At 37.5% G+C, this 14266-nt stretch overlaps 1 protein-coding gene across 1 annotated transcript in view; it reads right to left on the bottom strand.

Annotated features, from left to right (window-relative positions):
• Nucleotides 1-548: 548 nt before the first annotated feature.
• Nucleotides 549-14266, bottom strand: part of LOC112151482 (receptor activity-modifying protein 3) — a 38634-nt gene continuing 24916 nt past the window's right edge. Inside the window, exons 2-4 of the mRNA XM_024280444.2 lie at nucleotides 9189-9218; nucleotides 8796-8955; nucleotides 549-3485 (exon numbers count right to left, since the gene is read on the bottom strand). Of these exons, the coding sequence (XP_024136212.1) occupies nucleotides 3230-3485; nucleotides 8796-8955; nucleotides 9189-9218 (446 nt within the window). The 3' untranslated portion in view covers nucleotides 549-3229. The remainder of the gene's footprint in view (nucleotides 3486-8795; nucleotides 8956-9188; nucleotides 9219-14266) is intronic.

The raw sequence follows: 14266 nt of genomic DNA, 5'->3' as shown, positions 1-14266 counted from the left end.
CACTAAATCTGCTCACGGGAGTTAAAAGCCTGATTAAAAAGACAAGTTATTAAAAGTGAGTTAAAATCAGTGACAGATCTGGCAGACCTCACAGAAAGGAGGAGCACATTCCTGAGTTCTAGACCAACTGAAAAAAGGCTCTGTCTCCCCTGGTCAATTATTCCCAAAAACAAAATCCTTTGTTTTATTTTCATTCAGACAGAAGAAGTTCAGCTCCATTCATGATTTTATGTTGAGACACTCAGATCCACAAGATTTTAAAGCAAGGTAGATCTGGATGTCATCTGTATAGCAGTGGAATGACACATTATATTTCCTAAAAATGGACCTCAGTGGGAGCAGGTAAAGCAAGAACTAAAGCGGGCCTAGAACGGAGCCCTGGGGTACACCATGTTTGAGTGGAGCCTCTGTTGAAGAAAACTGTCCAAATGTGACAGATATCCTGCCACATAAAACACAGAAAACTTTCTAAAAGTAAAATGTTACTCTTTGTTTTTTCGGTTCCGTGTACCTGTAATACTTTAGAAAGGTTTTACCCAACTCGATAATGGTGGTAACATGTTTTTTTTATTAATAAAACTACCTTTATTAACAGTATACATAGGTGCAAGTTGGCAGATGGAGTGATGGTTCAATAGAAAGTGAAAGATTAGGTTTTGTAGGGCATTTCAAAGAAGCAATAAAATACATCGATGTGATCCAACTTGTTGAGAATGAAAGTGTTGAGAAATACTGGAGAGCAAACACAGATACAGCAGACAGCACAGACGCAGAGCAGAACTGTACAGCACGAGGTCTCATTGTCAGTTCATAATTATTGCATCTGTTGAGAACCTCCCATGTGACTATTAACAGTTTATTAACAACAGTATAAGTTAACGTCCTCTGAAACAGTCCTTTGGAGGACACAAAGAGTTTGGAATTGTTGTGCCGTCTTTGGCGTGAATATTCCAGCGGTAACCGTCCATTCTGGGTGTTTTACAACTTCTTCAAGGGTCCTCTTTCCCAAAGCCTTTAGAGTTCAGTCTCTGACTCCATACGTACTTCGGCCTTCAGCGTGGATACAGTGCTCTGACAAGAATCTCTGAGGTCTGAAGTCTGGATCCAGAAGTTTAAGGGATGAATCACAGTTTTGTCCAGCTTGTCAAGTCCCCCCGGAATGACTGTTCTTAAAAAAAATTTTTTTTTTTTTTCTTAGTTTCTTAAAAAAGCATTGCGGTACTTTAAGATATTTACTGTTTCCTGCCAAGAAGACAAATGAGGCGGCAAGGAGCCTGCAGCTAGTTAGCTTAGCATTTACACTGAAATGATGGGGAAAAAAAGCTAGGAGGTGACACATTCTGGAGGGGTTTGATAACTTTCAGATGAATGTGTTTAATTATGCTCCCAATCACCTTTTCAATCCAAGCATAAGCCTTTTTTTAAACTAATTTTAACCCTTTAACACCGGAGCTTTAGCAATTAGTATAAATCTAGCTGATTCTGAAGCGGAGAAAAGCTGATATGAAACACTTTACGGTAGTAATATCCTGATTTTTTTTTCCCATCCTGATCTGATCCCAAGTTATACGTGTGTGACACATTTAACCTTCTTTTATCATTTAACATGTAAACAGAGCACTTCTGTGAAGCAGCTTGATTAGTCAAGCAAAAATAGAACAAGTATCAACTAAAAATATAGTTAACCATTAAATGGTGAAAAATAGGAGACAATTGTGTCATAAATTTTGGTGAGTGTAGCTTTAGCATTTCAGAACAATTGAATATTTTTGAATGCATGCAGTTCATTTCTCTATTGTAAATTCTTATAAATGAATGTTGACTTTCTTTTAAAACCGTTGATGAATTTGACACAAATTACTCAGGATTAGCTCATTTTAATGTTATCATTTACTAGTTTGGTTGTTTTTTAAGGGATTTTTGTTATCCATTTTTCTCACAGATTGCATTAGTAGATGGTCCCTTGACATTCGTCTCATAACCGTCTCGAAGATAATATTTCTGATTAGAGAGGAAGAAAAGTCCGATTTTTTTTCTTTTAAAACGCCTTTGAAGGTCTTTGTTGGTGTAAGAAGAAACCAATAACTTGGAAAACACAATAAAAAGCTTAAAAAAATATATATTCATATATATATATAAATGAATCTGTGAATATCTTGCTGACTTTTGGGCCTTTTCCTCAAAATATTGTCATTGTCAAGAATCCAAACTCTGTCTCCCCCTAGAGCCGTCTGCAGGCTACTAAACTCACTAAATCTCCCAGCAACCCCAGCGCAAAGTTCCCGGATACCACTCACCTGACTCTCATTTGTTAATCACTCAGTGTGAAGTATTGTTTGTGTCCCCCTGCCGGCATTACCAAGCGTTTCTATCTTCTGTTTACCTGACCCTGCTTCTACTCTGACACGGTTTGCCTGCCGCCTGCCTCGATCTACGTCTGTCCTGGTCTACTCAACGTCTGATCTCTGATACTCCCATGCTGACCACTGTCTGCCTGACCCTGATTTAGCTTTAAGGCCGTGTTTGCCTCCTGTCTGTGCTAATAAACCTGCTGCGCGTGGAACCAGTAGCCATCTGTTCGTCATATTCCACTCACAAAAATAAAATGCCTTGATCCGTTCCTGATATGCAGGCATCTAATATAGTCTAGTATTTATCTAATGAAAGGTTCATGCAATCAATGTAAATCAGCTGATTCTGTTGTGGAGAAAAAGTTGTTTTGTGCTGTTATGCAACACTTCCTGTTACTAATATGTTGCATGGCTGCAAAGCTGGTATGAAAAGCCACTTTTCTTTGTGTTAGAATCACTCAATAAATGTTGATTGGATTAACAGTCCAAGAGTTACGGTAAATCAAAGATTATGCCTTTTTTTGTTTGTTTTTTGTTGTCAAAGAATTAAATCTCAGGTGTTAAAGGGTTTAGGCTCTTTGTAACTAAACAGAAAAGTGATCAAAATTCAGAAAGGTGATTTTGATGTTATTCTTCAATTAATTCTTTAGAATTAAATTATACCTTAACATATCAGATGTGTGTAAAGACATATTATGTTGAACACTGAGAGATTAAGTGACACAGCCATCTATCGGTACTAAAACTTCACTAAAAAAAAAGTTCACTTCTCTTTTTCTACAACATCTGCATCCTTTGGGGATAATCTGACCAAGCAGAAAGATGTCCTTAAATACTGACAAATCCTCGATTCACTCTTTCTTGTCCTCTTCGCTGAGCTAAGCCAGAAGGTCGCTCCTCTTGCTGCACCAAACCACCAGAGCTATCATGGCTAAGGTGAGGAAAACCGGAATGAGGATGAGGATGGCAAGGGTGTCGTCCGGCGGGTCAAACCACACCACCTGCTCCCAGGTGCAGTTAGAGAAAAAGTGCTTGTGTATGCGGATGATGTAGCTCTCCACCAGAGGATTGGGCCAGTAGCAGTTGACGTTTTGGGACTTTGACTCTGTGCAGAGGGTGAAGAGGTGGTACTCCCTGAGGAGACAGATAAAAGAAGATGCTTAGAAACTCAATCAGAGACTTTCCAACATGAATACATGCAAAGAGGAGGAGTGAGTCATTTCCTGTTAAGTCACATGATGGCAAAAGAAGCGTTTCAACCCAGCTGTGGTTTAGCTATTAATAACCTAAGCCTCTGAGATTGGGCTAGTAATCCATCATTGTGACCAAGAATACACTCACTTCTTCAGCCCCACTACCACACTTTATTTGAACAGGGTCGCTCAGAGCTGCCCTGGAGCTTTTCAGCACCTCAGCTCAGCTCTGATGAATTCATTCAGCCCAGCCAAATCCCCCTTCCTCCATCCTCATTTCTTTATCCTCAAAGTCCATCTTAGATTCTCATGAATAAACGCAGCGGCACCAGCTCAGCAGTGAATTGACCCTGTGCCCCCCCCCAGCCAGATCAGAGTCTAAAGATGAAATACTCCTCACGCCTGGATTTATGGACTTGTGCTTATTGTTCGGTGGCATAAATGTCAGAAAACAAGTTCGCCAATTTTTGGCAAAGATGTCCTGGCCTGTAGCAAAAATATAAGGTTATTTGAATTCTAGTAGTTTTTTTTTTTCTTTGTAAAGAAATGAAATAATGAAGAGATGTAGTTTGGCTTGACATGTTTTGACTGCTGCAATCTAGATCATATATTTCAGACTATAAATTGCACCGGAGTATATATTGTAGCAGCCAAAAGATCCATAAAAAAAGAGAAAAAGTTATTGTCTCCTGCCATATGTGGGAGAAGCTACCATCAAGTTTGATCAGACTGAACTTGAGTGGGGCTTCTTCTTCTGTGGTGCTTTCAGTAGCAAATACTGATACGCACACTTACACTGCCCTCCAGAGGTAACTAGTGGGGAACAACTAAAAAGTTAAGAAAATTAAAGTCCCATTATAGTTGTCAAGCACCTATAGGGTGCTTCCACTCATCCCCTGGGGGAGGGGTGAGCTGCTGACACAGCTGCACTCGAGAACCATTTGGTGGTTTAACCGCCCAATCCAACCCCTGAATGGTGAGTGGTAAGCAGGGAGGCATGGGTCCCATGTTTAGAGTCTTTGGTATGAGTGGGCCTGGATTTGGACTCTAGTCTCAGGGCGGACCCTCTTCTCAAGGGTCAACCCGGTATTAGTGGGAAAATAACAAATATATCAACCAATATTTCATTTTTTTTAAACCACATAAGTCGCTGCTGACTAGTCGCATCCATGGCCAAACTATACAAAAACAAAACTGATTTATACTCTGAATAATACATCAATCTAATGTTGGAATAGGGTATTAACGTTTTCTTAGTCTCTGCAAAAAACGTTAAAAAAAATAAACAAAAAGCTTTGTCTCTTGTGTATACAGAAGAAAACTTTGCTGAACTGTTATTCTTTTGCCCCAGAGCTAAAATATTTTTGTGTAAGGCAAGCTAGAAAAACACAACTCACCACATCTATACAGATTACAGATCACAGGTCATCTTTAAATAGAACAAACTCCTCAAACCCAAAACCATGACGGGAAAGCTCAGACAGAATTAACCGTTTAAAAGCAAAAACACATTTACTTTGAAGAGTTTTTTTGCCATTTTCCTTTTAACATCAATATCATAGCAATTTTAATACAACAAAGATTAATAGAACATATTGATGTTGGCTACTATTAAGAAAAATATTGATGTTCTCCTCCTATAAAAATGCCAGTGACAGAAATCCTTTAAACCCCAAAAAGTTGCAAAAATTAGTTTTTAAAAATAGTTTTATGGTAATTTTATTTAGAAATTTTTAAAATGAAATAAAAAGACACTTTAATACTAGATTTTAAAATAAAGATACAAATTATATTAATGTGAAGCCTTTCTTGTGTATCTATTTCTAGCCTTTTTCTATAGTCAAAACTAACAGGATGAACGGAGTTAATATGAAGCTCTGTTGGGGTTACAGCTAGATTTTACAGGATCATTCCCACCTCTTTGTTTTATACCTTCATTACTAGTACTTTGTAAATTTCATTAGTGCAACGCCCAATCTGCCCTCACAGCCAGACATGTTTATCATCCATCACAGATACAGAGATGAACCCATGAGGCTTCACAGACTTTTTGGGAAAGATAAACAGTTTCTGACTATTATATATGACTTTACAAAGTGTTCACTTAACCTGCCATGCTCAGGAAAAAGTTCAAATCTTTCCTGCCAACTGATAATTCAGTGGATTATTTAAACTCCGGAGTGCACGATTGTGCTTGACAGCCATGTCAGAGCTCACCCTGCTCCCTTCTGACTCAGCAGATGAAGCAAGAGGGAAAAGACAAACACGAGGGGCCAGAGGTGAGACAAAGTGAAGTGGAGAAACAAGTCTTAAGGAGGCAGTTTTTGATCTTCCTGCAGGTGCCAGGGTTTTCAAGAGGATGACTCCATTCAGGAGTAACAGTTATGAAAATACTCAGACTGGGAGGCTCCGGTTGTAGAAGGGGAAGAGTGATGGGAGTTTGGGAAAGGCTTGCAGTTCCAGGTGTTTTTTGTCTTTGCAGTTTTTCCTTGATCATATAGATAAAAATAAAAATACATTAATCACTGTTATATTTAGGCTGTAATTGCACACTAAATTACGAACAGCTCAGTTTTATCTAAAATTTATTGCTGAGTCAACACAAATCTAATAGAAACAAAAACTAAAACCTTTAATTTTTTCTTTTTTTCACATACAAAGGAAAAAGCAAGCTAAAACTTTTACATACATTTTAGCATGCTACCGTAGTTTCCGCACTATAGTATACATTAAGGCACACCGTCAATGAACAATTTCGAACATATGTCATGTAGGATGCACCAAACTATAAGATGCATTAAATGAGACAAAAGAGTGAGAAATAAGTCTATCAGTCATGCTTTATTAAATGTATTCACAGTCACTCTAGAACTTGTTACGCTACACGTTGACCACATTAGAAGTGTAAACTGTATTAGTGCATTCACAGTATCTGTTACTAACAACCGCATTTGCTACATGTAAAAGAACAGACTAATACAGCTAAAACAAATCCTACTGTGACTCCGCTACTCCCAACCTTGGTAATAACACGTAAAAAAACAGTCAGACACCGCTACATGTTAGCCGCGATAAACTAATCACAATAACACCCAACCTTGTTTGAAACTCGCAAAGAAAAAACAGACTGATTGCTAGAAAAAATGTGACTTTGCTACATCTCAACCATGTTAGTAACTCATAAAAAACAACAAAAAAAAAACACAGTCCAGCACCGCTACATGTTAGCCATGCTAGTGCATTTGCAATAACACACACGACGTTGTTTGCAACTCGTAAAAATCAAACAGTCGGATACACTGTGTTGTTATGTTAGTAACAGTCATTTTAAAACTAAAAATAAAACATAGTTAAATTCTGCTACACGTTAGCTGCATTAGCACTAGCATCCAACCCTTGAAAACAGACTGACATAAGAAAGGGATCGTTTCCATCCTTGTGTTAGAACTGTCACAAACTAAAAGGAGTGAGACAAAGTATGTGATATTCTAGATGTTTGGTAGTGACATTAAGTTTTGTAAATGTTGGCCTTTTTTGTGTAAATCCTTCAAATATTCTAAACAACATCGATGTTTTTGGTGTACATAAACACTTTTGAATCATATAAGCAACAGTTTGCAGTCAAGAGAGCGTGGAAATGACGTCTGAGTCGTAACTGCAAACAGTGAAAAGACACAAGCAAATGTTGCAACGATCTAAATAGCTCCACAAATAGTTTATTAAGTACATAAATTAAATTATCGTTTTTTTTTTTTTCCAGCCAGTTTAAAATGTAAGGCTAAAACTTACATATATTGCTTCATTTGGTCTGGAGTTCACACTTTTGGCACAACTTTAACAAAAGGCTTTGGATTCTTAAGAAAATACTGTAAGATATTATTTAATCACAACCAAGCATTATATTAAACCTCTTCAAATCTCCAGAATTTTTTTTTACTTTCTTCCAAAAGAAATGGTAACAGGAGGAGATGTGCAGCAACGATCACATTACTGTAAAGATTTACCAGGATCTCACTGTGTGTGTAATCTAGCATGTCGTAAACTCTATCTGCTTCCCATCTCGATGTAATCCAGCACCGTGTCGGCTTCACATTGTCAGATTTACACAGAAAAGCTGAGGTGGAGTGACTGTTTCTGTATCAGATCACAGAACTTGTGGCGGTCGCTCTTTTACATATTCACTTCTATTGCAGAAAAGCAGTCTTTGATTGTAGCTGTTCTATAGAAAAGATATTCTGGCTCTCCTTCTACGTTTGGACACTTGTTTCCTGCAGCAAGAAAGGAGCCAAAGAAAACAGCTTATCTCATCTTTAAATGTCGTAACATGCTATCTTTGTAGAGTTGTAGCCTAATTCCATCTAGGGCTGCCACAAACGATTATTTTAATAGTCGACTAATCACCGATTATTTTTTCCGATTAGTCGACTAATCAGGTCATGCACAAAGTTGATGTAAAACACAAATCTTAACCATCATTCACTTTAAACTAACTAAAAACTATATATATATATATATATATATATATATATATATATATATATATATATATTCACACTAGCATCATTATAGATGAAATGTAAGCTGAATTTGGCCGCAAAAGATGCTAGTGACGATGGCTGAAGATGCTGATAGCCAACTAAAATATGAGTTAAAGGCCAAATTAGCCTAAAAAAGCATAAGTTAGCAAAGACAGCTAGCATGTAGGTGAAATAAAAACTCCAAAATAGCCTAAAAAAACCTTAATAAATGCCAAAATAGTCCAATAAGCTAGCATAACACCATTATAACTTTCAACTTTACTACACTGACTCCATTTAATATGAAGTAACGACTAATCGACTATTAAATTAGTCGTCGACTATTTTAATAGTCGATTAGTCGTCGATTAGTCGACTAATCGTGGCAGCCCTAATTCCATCTCAGAGTGGTTTCATGACATGGGGGGAGAGAGAACACATTTCGGTTCAAACCGTGATTTTTCATCCAGTGTTTTGTTACCGTTTGATACACGATTAGTTTTGTACAAAACAAGAAAAAACAAAAAAATTGGGAATTTGATGGATTGTTTGTTGCGTTGCGTTTTGTAGACACCTTGTGGTATTCATGCCGACTGCTCTCTGAGAGTTCTATAAAAAGAGACGCCTGATTCCCTTCATGTGACGTGGGAATTTCACTCAATCGCTCGTCTGATGTGCCTCGAATCAAAATGCAGATTTGGTCTAAAAGGCTTCCAGACATCTGAAGTTCCTACCTGATGAAGTGCGTGACGTTGCACCAGTAATACGGATCTATGCGGGCCATGCTTCGCTTGAATTCGTCCCCGCAGACCTCCACCTCCCACTGCAGACGGGACTCGTTGCAGATTTTCCTCCTCCAGGGGGTGGTGGGCTCCACACTGAAAGTGTCTGTGGCTGTCAGAAAGAAGATGACAGAAAATTGAGCTCGGCTGTGTGCGCCTTTGGATAAGGAAGACATTATCGGTGTAACATAGCAAAAATGGATGTATTTTTCAGTTTTGTGTTTCTCCTCACAAGCTTCATGTGTGGATTACAGTCTTTGTTGTCTATAAAAACCTGCTTTTCTATAGTATAAAGAACAAAAATATTTCCTTTCCGTTTGTTAAAAAAGGAGTGGAGATGCTCACCTGATAACCCTCTCATCATCCAGGCGTTAACTGCGAAGGGAAAAAAACACAAGAAAACAATCAGAACAAACATTTAGGAAGATGTTTTGGTTCCTTAGCATCGAGCTCTGACACCCCCCCAATCCACAGCCACTCTTGTGGTTGTCAGGTTTTGTTGTGATGGACCTTTGGCCTGTGGTCTCAATGAATACTGAAAGCTCTCCAAAAGAGGATGTTTGCTGACATTTGATAAATGTCAGCTGAGAATTAAACAAGAGCTGCCTTTTAACAAACCCGACAAATGCAGAACGCTTCACAATCACATGCAGAACACAGTTGTGCATCAAAACGTTCAATTTTTGATTGTGTTTAGGTGAAGAAATAAGCAAAATGCAAGTATACCTCTATCTTAAAAAAAACGTGTTTTTTGTGGTATTATGCAAATTTAAGTACATATAAATTTAGATATTTTTTAATAAGTACAAACTTTTTTGTTCTGTTTCTCATGAAATCAAACAAGAACCTGAATGCTTAAATCCAATACTTCTAAGGTTAAAGAAAGTGCACCAAAAATGTTAGAACAAGGAATGTTTAAAAAAGATAAAATTATGTAAATGCAATTAGTATAAAAAAAATCACAGTGGGTGTAAAGACCACAAATAATAATATGAGATTTTTTGTTAACTAAATTTAAAAGTCATAGAAAGGTGTAAATGTGTTCCTTCAGAAGCCTGTTTGTTGCTAAATTGTTGTTTTGCTGCCATCTATTTACTTTTTTAGTTGAGTTTTTATGAGAATAGTCAGAATCTCAGTCAAACTAACATGTTGACTGACTGTATATGAGAACCAGACTGGGTATCCTCCAAAACAGGAAGTACCCGCTGGCTCCAAGAAGCCAAAAATCTTGAAGACTTATATTAAGAAATCAACAGCGAACTCAGTCATTCTATTCGTCAGAGTAACCATTCTTGCTTTGATACCTTTTTTTTAACATGTTCTTGTTAACCCTACATTTTTTCATGATATTATTGGAAAAATGTTACGCAAGTTACTCAAGTCATAAACTGGCCAATCAGATGCCTCAATAGGTTGACTCACATTGAACGATTGAAACACTTGATTGTGTCAAAATGTAGCTCAGGGAGGACAGAAACTTTTCATTTATTTTAAAAGAACTTCAATTGACAGATTTGATTTGTATGTGAGAGGGGTGTGGTTTTCAAGCACACTTCTGATTGGTTGCCATAAAAATGTTGTCCCGGACCAACTCGGACTAATCACTGCTAACTGACGTCTGGTTCCAAACGTGGCGACTAAACTGATTTAATTTCGTTTGAAAAATAAGTAATTTTCCATGAGTGATGTCATTCTCCCTCGGTCCAATTCTCATATACTGTCTGATATCAGAGCCTTTAAAACATGAACATTCAAAAAATGTCATTCTTTTCACGCAACTTTTCTCATTTCTTCTCAGGTATCTTGCACTAATGTTTTCAACAATAGGGAATTTTATTCAAAACTAAATATGAATTTCAAATGAAACTTTAATATTTCTTCTGTGCTTCAAATATAATTGTTTCCCAACTTTTTCTTCAGGACTTGGTAAAGTTAATCCAAAAATAATTAGTACAACATTTAACATACACTTGTATTAAGGTTCCCCTTTGAACCAACTGGAAAGCATGCACCAAGCTTGTCAAATGTTTCAATTAGATTTCCATAACTTTGTTTCCTTTTTTCTGTCTCTGTTGCCATATTTGCTGAGACTTTCACTCCTACAGCAGGGTAAGATGAAAGCTTTCTGCTCCCCGCAACCACATTTTCACAGGAAATGTCTTTTTTTTTCTTTTCTTCTTGGCATTCTTCCATTTCCCACATGATTTTCAGCACGTAACTCCATCTCAAAGCACTGAGAAAACCCATTTAAACGTGGTCAGAAATAGTCCACGGTCATTTAGTCAACTGTCTTTTTGTCACTCTGGAGATGCTGCAGGATTTGTGTATCAGAGCTTTAATCTCCTCTGGAAATGTTTTCAAGGATCAATCCTTGCACACATTTATTCCATTTGGGATTTAAATTTCTCCACAGAGGGCATCTTAAAGTCCTGATGGAGGTGACTGTCCCGTTGCTGATAGTTAACAGGACTTCTCTTTAATCAGCTGTTGTTTAAAGCAAACGCATTCCTGCCCAGTGACAACCTAATAACAAAAGATGAATTACTTGTCCCGTTTGCTGCCCTGCATATCATGTCTCTATATCTCAATTTAGTTGCAGCAGAGTTAAAGCAGGTGAAGAATTGCACCCTCTGTGACCCCGCCGCCTCGGCACAGGCGTCGGACAAACGTCTCCTCTTCCTGCTCTCTGATCAGAAATTAATTCACAAAGCAAATGCGGCTGAAGCTAAAAATGCCGCCGCAGAGGAAGGAAGGTGGATCTCCCTTTGAGGCAGCGAAGGAGGATCGTGGCGAAAGACGCCCTGCAGGACAAAGACTCTTACCAGACCGCCACGCTTCTAAATATAGAGACTTCCCCGCTCGACAACATCAGGATTGTTTTTGGTTAGACTTTGATTGTGAACAAAATAGTGTGATATTTCAACAAATTGAATGATAGTTTTATTTAAGTCTAACTTTATATATTCAGAGAAATGGATGCTTTGCATTAAAGCGTCTCCTAAAAAACAAAACGTCTGAAGACTTGATCATTAAAATGACTGCATCAACCTGTGAATTAAAAAAAAAACAACAACAGAATATTAATCAGTTTTAAGGAAGATAGAAGAAATTAAACTGTTTTTGAGGCCACATTTGACTGACGTATCTTGGCTTGAGCAGGAGAATTGTAAGCAAAAGACGTAAAGTCCCACTCCAATCATCTAAAAGTGTCCCCAGCAACCTTTTAATTATAATTTTGCAGTTTTTAGACAAAATAAAATTTAAAAAAATCTAAAATACGGTTTCTGCATAGTAGAAGTTCATTAAAAAGTCTACTAATCCCTTATATGCTCTCCCACTAGCTTACAGCCCCTTTAGAGCACAATTGTTCACCATCATTAAAGGAATGCCACAAGAACATGCTAAAAACACCAAAAAAGAAGAGTGGATCTTCAAGAATGATTTCCACAAATCTAAACTCACCAGATCAGAACAGTTAACCTGCATGGAAATTCCTGAGAAAAGAATAACTTTTAGTACCTTCATATAAATCCTACACATACAATACAAATCCTAAACCAAAAAAACGAAGAAAATCAGCTGAATAAATTCCCCATGATGAAGATTTAGTGTTAGAATCCAACAAATAAATTAAGAGCAGCAACTCCCAGCTTGACTTGAACTAATGGAAACACAACTCAAGCTCCAGAGAGGATGACAGGGTCAAAAAGATTGTTGCTCCCTCCTTAAGATGGAATCATAGCATTAGGGTAATGTCGCACACGGAGACATAAAATCATTTCTCAGAATTGCCCAAGCAATCACAGCACAAAGAAAATGAGTCTTTTCTATCCGAGCAGCACGCTGAAGGAAACTTTATGGGGATTTAGAGCCCACTCGAAAAACTGCACTCTCCAGAGGCTTTCCTTCTCTGACTTCCAAACTTAGCCTTCTGCCGCCTTGTTCCCACAGCTCTGTCTTCTCATTTTAGCTGCATAAACCCCAAGAAGAAAATTCCATAAATAGCGTCCTTGAAATCCCATCTAATTTTGGAAGCAAACATAGTAAGAAAGAAGGGGAAAAAAATCTGATTTTTGTCACCTAGTTGAGACATTTTCAGGTTTCTGCATCAAAAAGGAACAGTTTACTTTTTAATTATGTCCCAATGAACACTCAATTCTGATTGGCTGAAGGGTATCCATTAAGTAAGGGATAATTCCCCATGCAGTGGTCATTATCAGAAATGAATGCACTTCTCTGCTTCATTTCGGAGGAGTGTGTTAATTTCTGATAATGCATACTTTGAAGCGCATTATCCCGCACATAACATTGTCGCTTACAAAAAAAAAATCAATTAGTTTTTAGTACTTTATTCTTCCCGTTTTTCGAGTTTACATCATTTTTCACAAAAGCAGACGATTTGATACATGATGTGGCGGGTTGTCAAGGTAACATAACGACATGTCAATGTGTCGGCAGCGACTGCAGCGGCAAAGGAAAGCGACATAGATGCTGATCACCCCAACAGGTTAAATAAAGTTCGGAGACAAAGTTCACCTCTTGCTGCTTGTTTTCGTCCAGAAGATAAAGCAAAAGTTTGTTTTAAAGTAGCCTGCGCAGTGATATATGCACAGTGATGGATCTCTATAAAAATTAAAGTTTACCATCATGTTGCCTTTAATTTTAAATAGTTTGTTGTCTGTCTTTCCATCTTGCTTACCTTACTGCTTGATTCCGAGTTAATACGTGTTCATAAATAATTGCATTAATAATTATTTAAAGAAGTTGTTACTCGATTAATGATCAGTTAATGGTGGATATTTATGATAAAGGTGATCTAGGAAAATACTTGTGGACTTTGCTTCTTTAAAACAATTTTTTTCTTCATCACCTGTCAAAACCAAGAGGTGGGAGGTGAACTTTTCCTCTGAAATGATGCTTTGTAATACTTATCAGGGCGTTTAACTTATATACCCATTTCTTCTGCGGCGGCAGAGCGAGGTCACTGCAGCCTCTGTAGCTGTTACCATGACAACGCATCACACAGCATATCATATAGTCCACTACTTGAGAAAAACAATTTAAACCAAAAATAAAAAAAAAGAAAAACAACATGACAGTACTAATATTTGATTTAATGTTTATTTTATTTTGTAATAGACCATGGCAGAAGTGGTAATGCCCTTCGAAGTGTCCATTATCAGAAATGAATGGAATTCACAGAAGTGACCGTTCGACCCGATCAGGCCTTGCATCGTCCTTTATTTTATCTGCTTTATTATCAGAGGATATTTTTAAGGATTTTCAAACATGAGGAAGGGGGGGGTGGCTTTGCTTCATTTACATGGAAATGTTGGGTTTGCTCAATCTTTCACACTAATATTAATTATTTTTTTATCTTTATCAAAGACAGTTAGTGTTTGCAGCTGAACCTCACGTCAAGA

Source organism: Oryzias melastigma, linkage group LG20 (genome assembly GCF_002922805.2).
Source record: "Oryzias melastigma strain HK-1 linkage group LG20, ASM292280v2, whole genome shotgun sequence".
Lineage (NCBI taxonomy): Eukaryota > Metazoa > Chordata > Actinopteri > Beloniformes > Adrianichthyidae > Oryzias > Oryzias melastigma.
This window is presented reverse-complemented; position numbering and strand designations above follow the sequence as displayed.